At 44.6% G+C, this 9,694-nt stretch overlaps 1 protein-coding gene across 1 annotated transcript in view; it reads left to right on the forward strand.

The window, feature by feature from the left end:
• LOC134204812 (uncharacterized) overlaps positions 1-6,585 on the forward strand; it is a 42,247-nt gene extending 35,662 nt beyond the window's left edge. The window contains exon 4 of the mRNA XM_062679606.1: positions 6,482-6,585. Within this exon, the coding sequence (XP_062535590.1) occupies positions 6,482-6,558 (77 nt within the window). The 3' untranslated portion in view covers positions 6,559-6,585. The remainder of the gene's footprint in view (positions 1-6,481) is intronic.
• Positions 6,586-9,694: the final 3,109 nt, after the last annotated feature.

The following is a 9,694-nucleotide window of genomic DNA, read 5'->3' on the forward strand; positions in this document are numbered from 1 at the left end:
GCCAAGTTATAGGTTTAACGTACGGATTGCGAGAAAAATTCAACTTCGATAGTCCCCCATTTCGATTTTTAACATGACTAGCGATATATTGCCTCAAAAGAAACTCATTTTTATATATTCAGATAGAAGAAGAAGCAAATTAAGGACAAAACGCCTAAAGTGCCGAGCACCACAGTCTTAATCCGTGTTGCCCGTGACGCTTAATACTAGTTATTGGAACGATTGTAAGTTTCGAAACAAAAAATCCCAATTAATAAGAGTAAAGCTTCCAATGGTGATTGAAAATCACGTTTCTATAATGGAATGAGCAGCAACAGTGTTTTGCTGCTCGCTGATAACATCGTCAGCACGCCAGTGCAATAGAACAGGAAGCAGAAAGGAATCTAATTTGTTCCATTATTGAATTTTGTTCAGCCCAGGTGGCACCAAGCAGCAGCGCCTGGTTAGGGTAAAACGGATTATCGTTGAGGTAAGTCGTGTTTAAATGTGTAGTTAATTTTAGGTAATTGAAGTATCATTTATTAAAGAATTGGTTGAACTCTTTTTCCACTGATGCGAAGATAGTCATAGCTCCATTTCAGGTTATAAAACCCTAGTGATGAAAACATTGAAAAAGGACGATCAGCCCATTTGGCAACGATACATTTCAGACTTTTTTTTGGTTTCAGCTGATAGGCAAGGTACTTCGCGGTTTGGGCAGCTTCTATTTCAGTTATCACAAAACAGTTTATCTCACGGTGTTTGAGTTGGACTGAGAATGACATGATTATAAATACCAACTGCTAAAGCCAGCAGTTAGTCGGTTATCCCACCTATAGATGATTTAATTCAAAGGCACATTAATGTTCAAATCCAGAGAGGCATTGAAAAAGCCAAGTTCCAAGATACCAACCACGTATCGTTCCATAACGTTGATGACAACTACTGTGTGGAGAACGTGTGTGGGAGAATCGATTTCTATCAGATTCACGTGCACGGGTGTCCCTAAGGGGCAATCATCTCAATCTATTCGTATATTTTATTCTAATTATACATATACTTAATTGGCATCAATATTTCCAGCTCGTTGATTTTTTTAAATAAATTCTAAACCATTAAGATCTACCTTATTCGCTGTGGGCAATTCTCAAACGAGCTAATTTCTGCTATCGAGTGACATTCCATAGGTTCCCTCTGTTTTTTGGTTCATATATCTTCTTTACACAAGCAGTATCTGCAAATGTAAATTAGAGCAATTAAACCTAATGAGAAAATGTAAATTTAATGCCAACAATATACTATGGAGCGCATTTGCCTTAATTTCCGTATACAAAATCACCCCCGCTTCCTATATTTCTCCTAATGTGGTCATTATTTTCACGGTGGTTTTTCTTCCGGGTGGACCACGACCGACGTCGACAACGACGAAACCGAACGGTATAAAAACTCCGCCCAAGCTTACAGATGTTCCCCTGAAGGTAATCCTCTTAAAACACATGATCTTCTTTCTTTCTTTCTCCGAATGGCTCCGATGAACTGAAGCTAAAGGTAGGCTATACGTTGGCTATACGACTCCAAGTGGTCAGGCAGGAGGCCCGAGAATAATGCTTCATATGGGACCAGGTCGTAAACCGATTCAATCTAAGGGCCATGCCCACCTCCGTTCCGTTCCGAGCCAAAAGCCAACCAAAAACAGGCATCATAAAGCAGGATCTGTCGGAATTTAAAACACCAGAGGGTTTGGGCTAATGTGGTAATGCGAACCTGGCAGCCTCTCTGTGCGCTCGTGAGGGTTGTGTGCGAATTTTCGCCTTGTTAGTACAGCTAATGAGAAATCGATTTAGGTCGTGAATTGCCATCTATTTACAGGCCGGACTTGATTATCCGGAGTATCGATATTTATTCACTCCAGCTAATCAAATTCTCCGGATAATTTAACCACAAAAAATCATATCTGCAATTCAACAGTAAAAAATTTAAATTTTATTTTATGTGTAGTGACGTAGCCAGAAATTATTTATGATTAAACCACCTAGCGGTATCGGTGGCTTTCGACTGTATTATGGAATAAGCCATAATTTGTAAGTCCGGTCAACTTTCAAAAGGAAATGATAAGATAGGATTCCCATTGGAATACAACATGTTGCGAGTAAATCGATTGAGAATATGCGCTTTTTGTATAAAACATTTGACCATAATTTCTGAGACCAAAGTCCGATCCAGCCAATTTTCAATTAAAAGCAATGGGAGCCAGCCTCCATGCACATCAGCCGGCCGCACGCACATCTTCCTCGATTGCACACAACCAGCGAGTGGGGGGTCTACCCCGGAGCCGACGTCCTCTGCAAAACATCACTTTTGCTGGTCTCTCTTCCGGCATACGCATTACATGACCAGCCCACTGTAATCTGTCTTTATCAGCCTGCCGATGTCTGCATTTTTGTACACTTGCCACCACGCCACCAAGTATTGAAAGCAATATTTTCCGCTCAAACAGTCCAAGAATTCGATAGTTTGCATCTGGTAGCGTCCATGCTTTATGACCGTACATGGCTTCTGGACGAATCAACGATATGTACAGAGCTAGTTTTGTCCAAGTCTGTAAGCTGCGAGACTTTAGCTAGCTACGCAAACCGTAAGAAGTCCTACTTGCAGCCGCAATACGTCTTCTCACCTCGCGGCTAATGTCATTATCACATGTAAGTGTGTTCCAAAGATATTATCTGGGAGTTGACGACTGAAGTTTTGCTATTAAGATTGAATTTCTTTCGGCGATAGCAGTCTTAATAAGTAGCAAATACTTTGTTGCTCCTACGTCGGATGTAGGAGCAACAAAGTATTTGCTACTTATTAAGACTGCTATCGCCGAAAGAAATTCAATCTTAATAGTTCCAAAGATATATCAATTCATTGACAACCTCAAATCGCTTCCCATTTATTTCCACCTCGGGACCAAAACCGTTTGGACTTCCACGATCTCTGCTAGCCACCAAGTACTTAGTTTTGACAGAGTTAATGAACAGTCCTATTCTTTCAGTCTCCCGTTCAAAAGGCATGAAAGCCTCTTCCACTGCTCTACGATCGACAATGATGTCGATGTCATCCGTAAAACCAAGGAGCATTTAACACTTGTTGATGATGGCTCCGTTTCTTTGTATACCAGATCTTCGAATTGCACTTTCCAGAGCTATAGATGAAAAGCAGATTAGAGAGCACATCGCCCTGCTTCAGTCCATCTAACGTCACGAACGAGTCGGGTGTCTCACCAGATATTTTAACTCTCGATTATGATCTATCCAGCGTCGCGCGAGTCAGCATAATAAGCTTTGTCAGAAAGCCATGTTCTATCATTATATTTTGACGTAGGACTACGTCTGTCTTGCACTTTGTGATTACGAAAAATGGAAGCCGTCACGAAAATATAATAGACTTTGAACGTTAATATCTCAGCCGTTTCTCGATGGATTTCTTATGTTTTTGAACCATTCGATAAGGTTGAGTCAACGCTTTATTGTATTGTTCTAAAAATACAAATTTTCAGCTATTTATTATTGAAAATTTGCAAACAATTTAAAAATGGTAAAACAACCAATCCCGTGCGTGCATCGCAAGCATCCCACTCAACACAAGATCGTATAGGATATCATATAAGATGCTAAAATGGAGGCAATATATGTACTTTCCCATATAACTTGTACGTATATGGCCTCCACTTTAGCATTTTATGTGGCATCGAAATTGATCTTCTCAGGACCAGCATTTTCTGAACAGAAAGTGTTGATTGCAAAGATGGACTGTTTTGGTGCGGCGCACAGTGGGACAAATTCCAAAAAAGACGGTCATAAATGTTAGAACTGAATAAAATGGTCTAGCAGGCACACATATTGAGATTTTCAATTGAATAGATGGTTTATCTTCTCGGCATCAACGATCCGTAAGCTACCACTATCGGAGCGAGAGGTGGGGCACCAGTCGTCGCAAGCGCGCTATAGTTCTTAAAGACTGCTCGCACCAAGTGGTGCCCCATCAAATATCAATGGCTGCGCTGTCAATGTAGAGTTGTATTTCTATGAGCATTTCCACAGGTATTTAATTATCGATTTCAGCCGCCTCACTGCAGTGCTAACGAAAAATTTATTTCATTGTTAGAAATTGTAAACATATGGAATAGGTTTTGTTTCGTCCCTAAACAAAGTAAAGCTGTAGAGGCGCAAGTTGTTACTTGATATTACGATTCATGTGAAAAACTTATGATCTTTTTACAGAGTAAGTTTGGAAAATTAGAAAATAAAATGCTTTCCCGAAATTATCCATTGCGACTAGGCATGCCATGACTTGATAGTTTGTCCTACTTTCATTATCAATATTTTCAAAATCTCAGAGCGCAGGAGCCTGTTAGAACTAATGATCACGTGGGATTTCCTTAACAAAAGTATGCATGAGACAAGAACAAATGGTGCTAGGGGGGCGTACACATATAATGTAAGCACTTATCGGGACGGGGGGGGGGGGGGGGCTTCTGCCTTTTAATTGCGCACCATATAAATAAAAAGGAGACACCCAAATGGTGAAACTTGCAACCAGATAGACCATGTTCTGGTGGATGGGCGCCATTTCTCGGATGTTATCGATGTGCGGACATTCAGAGGTCCGAACATTGACTCTGATCACTACCTCGTTGTCAGTAAAATTCGATCACGGTTGTTAACTGTATCGAACGAAAGATCACAGCGAACGATGCGTTACAATATCCAGCGATTGTCGGCGGAAGGAGTATCGGATGAGTACCGCCAGAAGCTCGACGAACGGATAAGTGCAATCAACGTTAGCGACAACATCAAAGATCTATGGGAGTCAATCCATGGAGCGGTGAGCACAACAGCACGATAAGTGGTAGGCACTGCACAGAGGCGACCCAGGACGGGTTGGTTCGATGTGGAGTGTCAGAGAGTGACAGACGAGAAGAACGTTGCCAGAAGCCGGATGTTGGTGTCGGGTACCCGATCGAATAGAGATCAGTACAAGGAAGCAAGAGCAGCCGAAAAACGAACCCACCGCAGGAAGAAAAAGAGTACGAAGAACAAGTTATTAGTGAGGCGCAGGAAAAAATAGAGCAGAACGATATGCGGAGGTTTTATGAGTCTGTCAATGACTTTATTGAATGGAGGAAGTGACGGTGCATCGGTGAACAGAATAAATATTAGCGACGATGGACAAGCTGTGGAGTCACCTACACTAGATGAGGTGAAAAAGCTGTTAAAGAGCTGAAAAACAATAAGGCTGCGGGGAAGGACCAGCTCCCGGCTGAAACATGGCAGTGAGTAGCTTTTTGAAGTTCTGCACCATATTATGTCGAAAATATGGGAAGACGAGGAAATGCCTGCTAGCTGGTTGGACGGCCTCATTTGCCAAAGGGCACAGACTGGAGTGCGCCAATTACCGAGGAATAACCCTCCTTAATTTGGCGTACAAAATTATGTCCCGTATTCTGTTCAACAGATTGAGACCGCTTGAAGAGTCCTTCGTCGGCGAATACCAAGCAGGTTTTCGTGAGGGCCGATCAACGACGGATCAAATGTTTAGCCTGAGACAAATCTTTGATAAATTCCGGGAGTACAACTTGCAGACACATCATCTGTTTATTGATTTCAAGGCGGTGTACGATTCAGTGAAACGGAATGAATTATGGCAAATTAAGCTTGAACATGGTTTTCCGGCGAAACTGATACGGCTATTAATTATAACTTAACCTAGATACTTTAAGAAGAAAAAATTTATCAAAAGCTAATAATTGTAAAAACAGTAATAAAATAAACACAAAAAACGACGACGGGGTTTTGATTGGCGGTGTGAAAAATCACAATTTCGAGTGGAATACGGTGCTTTAGAACTCCTGCGACTTCGTGTGGTTCCGTTGTATCCTGGCTTCAAAGTCTTGAGTCCTTAATACTGCCAGGGGCATTTGCAGATGAAGTGCTCTGCACTTCGCGCAGGTCACATTGAAATCGGAAAGGGTTCCCATTAAAATTATGAGAGACCATTGTATGGCCGGTCCGTAATCTGGTGACGATTGTCTGTACTTTCTGCGAAGCCAGTTAACTCCAGTAGTGAGTTGCTGCTGCTCCAAATCTATGCAGAATTTTAGCGGACTTTTTGTCAACTTTTTAACGTCGTTGCAAGGGCATTGGGATCTGCATTAGCCCGGACGCCACAATGGCATCGGCGAAGCAGGTATTTGGTGCCATGCCAGCGGGAATTCCTTGGATCCATGGATATTTGAGAGTGTTACTCTGGAGGGCGGCGATGAATGAATCCGTGATGATCGCAATCGGCTTGTTAGCCGGGACCGTAGCGCGCGACAAAAATGGCAGAAAAAAAATCCCGCGGCTGGAGACGGATCGGTCGGTGTACCGGATCTCATGGTTCCGGAGCCGTTTTTCTAACAGTTCTATATGAAGCAGATCTTTTTAATTTATTAGTGTTTTCTCCACTTCTGAAACAGGTTTGGTCGATCCTGGCAGGATCGTTGACGAGTTTGAGAAAATGGTCCTTAGCGACCGAAGGGAGCCGTTGTATTAGCACTCTCGAGTCTGCGGGAATAAGCCGTGGTGTTTAGATGTGCACCACGAGAAGCAATGGACATTCGGAAATCAGTCAGGCACTGGGAAGTGAGTACCACCTAGGTAAAGTATTCACTGAGACCGTTGGCAACCAGGGTCGGAAATAATACGATTGTCTTGATCGACGTGATCAGGAACAGCTCTCGATCTGCCGCTGATTGCGTTTACCCGCCTTCACAGTTCGGCGGAGGTCTGAGACGGGTTGACGCTGTCGATGACATCTTCCCAATGTAGGTATGTTTGTTATTAATAGAATTAGTTCAGTTGTTTAATAATTAATTATTATTATTTGAAGTCCGGCAGTTATTACTATTGTAGTAATTAAAAAGAGACAACTCATACTCTACATTTTTTGATTAAATAAATGAAATGAATGGTTAAACTTCCGTCCGGTTTTTAGACGGATATGAGAGTATTTTCCATCATAGAGCTCAGTTCATCTGCTCTGATATGCTGGAGTGTTTGTGCTACTGAAAGTAGCTGGCTATCGATAATTTTATAGAGCTTGTTCTGTAGCTCAGCGTTCCTCCGGAGGCTTTCCTCCATCAAAACTTCAGGTTTTCGAATTCTCTCATCTTTCTCAGCGAGGACGGTGAGAAGTGTTGCTATTGTGGGTTTTCCTGGCCCATTTAATGGCGAGCGCTCCTCCGGCATTCTCTGCGTAGAGTTCCTCGTGGAGGCTTGACTTGTATTAACAACATCGGCATAGGACGGATCTCCTCTCTTTTCTTGTTGTATGATGTGTCGAGCTATGGGGTAGGTACAATCCCGATCGATCTTTAACCGTATGACGTCACAGGTGTCCAACAATAAAAATGGTGGAGGGGGGACTGGGTGGTACTTGGTATAGAGTTCCTGGTGCACTAACTGCCGCGGGGGATGGAGTTTGCAGTAGCCATCGCAAGTATAGTGCGTGTTTTAGTCGTCACGAAAATGATATAATGGTGGCTCATGCGCAAGAGGGCTACGAAATGGTGAGTTGACATCCGGGGAGGAGCGCCTAACATAGCTCTGGTCCTCACAAGTTCCAATACTCATGCTTCCACGGGTCTTCCGATGACAATTGACCGCCAGCTTAGGGTTGCGTACTTAGCTGGTAGTGTAGCCTGCGCACTGTTGTCCTTCTGACATCAGCTAGAGTGAGAGGGTGCGTCCTGTGGGGTCTGCCTAGGATGTGGTGGGGTTCGACAGTGGGCTCTGTTGAACTTCCATAAAACGCTACATATGTCCCCAAGCAGGCCCTATTAAAGCGACCGTGTGCCGCTCAAAGCGGACTAGCCTAGTCCTGGTGTTGGGTGGGACTTTAAAAAAATTTACTCGACTGATCGAGCGTCTGTTCAAGGAGGTGCGGCTCCAACAGCGTCTGTTCTGGCATCCAGCGGCTGAGTATGAAATGCTATTCCCTGGAAGCTATACCTAAGATGGCCGCCCCATCCCGGTGGATAGGGAGCCTTGGCTTGGACCAACAACCTACTGTTCCCGAAACATCAATTTGTTCGAGAATCCGATAATGAAAGAATACGGACTGATCTTACGGCGACGACTCTTAGCGCGAAACAACGGACAAGAATAGAAGCATGGAACGTTTTAACCCTAGCCCAGCAGGGTAAGTTGGCACACCTTGCCAATGAGGCACGCCGCATGAAGCTTGAGATCCTGGGACTGAGTGATGTCCGTTGGCCAAACTTTGGAAAACACAGAACGCCGTCGGGACAAGTTCTGCTATACTCTGGTTTACGAGGTGAACACGCTCCCCGGCATCGCGGAGTTGGCTTCCTACTAAGCGCTCAGACACACTCTGCGCTTATGAAGGGGGAACCTATAAGTGAAAGGATAATCGTTGCCAGATTTAGAACACGGATCCGAAACCTTTCTATACTTCTACAGTCAACTGAATGCCGTCATAGATAGAAGTCCGAAGGGTGATATCAAGATCTGTTCGGGTGACTTCAATGCGAAGATCGGATCCGACAACTCGAACCATGAGCGCATTATGGGACGCTATGGTCTCGGAGAAATGAGCGAAAACAGAGGGCTGTTCGTAGAATTTTGTGGTGATAACTACATGGTGATCGGGAGATTGCTCTTCCCTCATCGACCGGTTCACAAGGTCACGTGGGTCTCCCGTGACGGCTTTACAGAAAATCAAATCGACCACATCTGTATCAGCCGAAAATGGATACGGAGCCTTCATGATGTACGGAATAAACGTAGTGCCGATATCGCGTCTGATCATCACCTCCTCATCGGCGAAACACGCCTGCGTATTGCGCGGATTCGCCGTCAGGAGGAGAGAGTTGGACGATGGTTCGACACACGTCGACTGGAAGATGCCGGTGAAACGGTCCTTCGTTGAAGAACTGGAGACGCGTGCTGCAGATATTCCGGAAGGCGGCAGCGTGGAAGACCAATGGACCGCCATCAAGAATGCCATCATCGTCATCAGCGAGAACAAGGAAACGCTCATGTCGACGGGACAAGCGAGCGTGGGCAGACTCTCTGGCCGACGAAGGAGAGAGAGCCGCAGCAACCGGGGACATTCGCCTCCTCCACGATATCTCACGATGGTTAAGCGGGGCGAAGATGAATGCAACGATGCTTGTGAAAGACGCGAATGGTCAGTTATTGACCGACCCTGAAACGCTGGTTCGAGCAAATCGAACAACTTTCTCAAGTGCCAGCCAGACCACCACCACCTCGGCATGATCTGCCTGGGATCCGACGTACAGCACGCGTCAATACCGAAGCTCCATCACTTCTAGAGATTCAAACAGCCATCCAAAGCATGCAATCGAATAAAGCCCCAGGGGTCGATCGCATATCAGCTGACCCCATGACATCCGTTCAGCTACTGCATCGTTTATTTCGTAATATCTGGGACTCCGCAACCTTTCCGGTCGACTTGCCAGGTATCTTAGTGAAGGTGTCCAAAAAGGGTGACCTGACTGTATGCGATAACTGGCGAGACATTATGTGGCTGTGTACCGTTCTCAAAGTTCTATGCAAAGTTATCCTTGCCCGGATTCATGAGAAGATCGATGCGACTCTCCGGCGGCAGCAGGCCGGACTCCGTGCCGGAAGATCCTCTGTGGACC

This window comes from Armigeres subalbatus, unplaced genomic scaffold, assembly GCF_024139115.2.
Source record: "Armigeres subalbatus isolate Guangzhou_Male unplaced genomic scaffold, GZ_Asu_2 Contig916, whole genome shotgun sequence".
Taxonomy (NCBI): Eukaryota; Metazoa; Arthropoda; class Insecta; order Diptera; family Culicidae; genus Armigeres; species Armigeres subalbatus.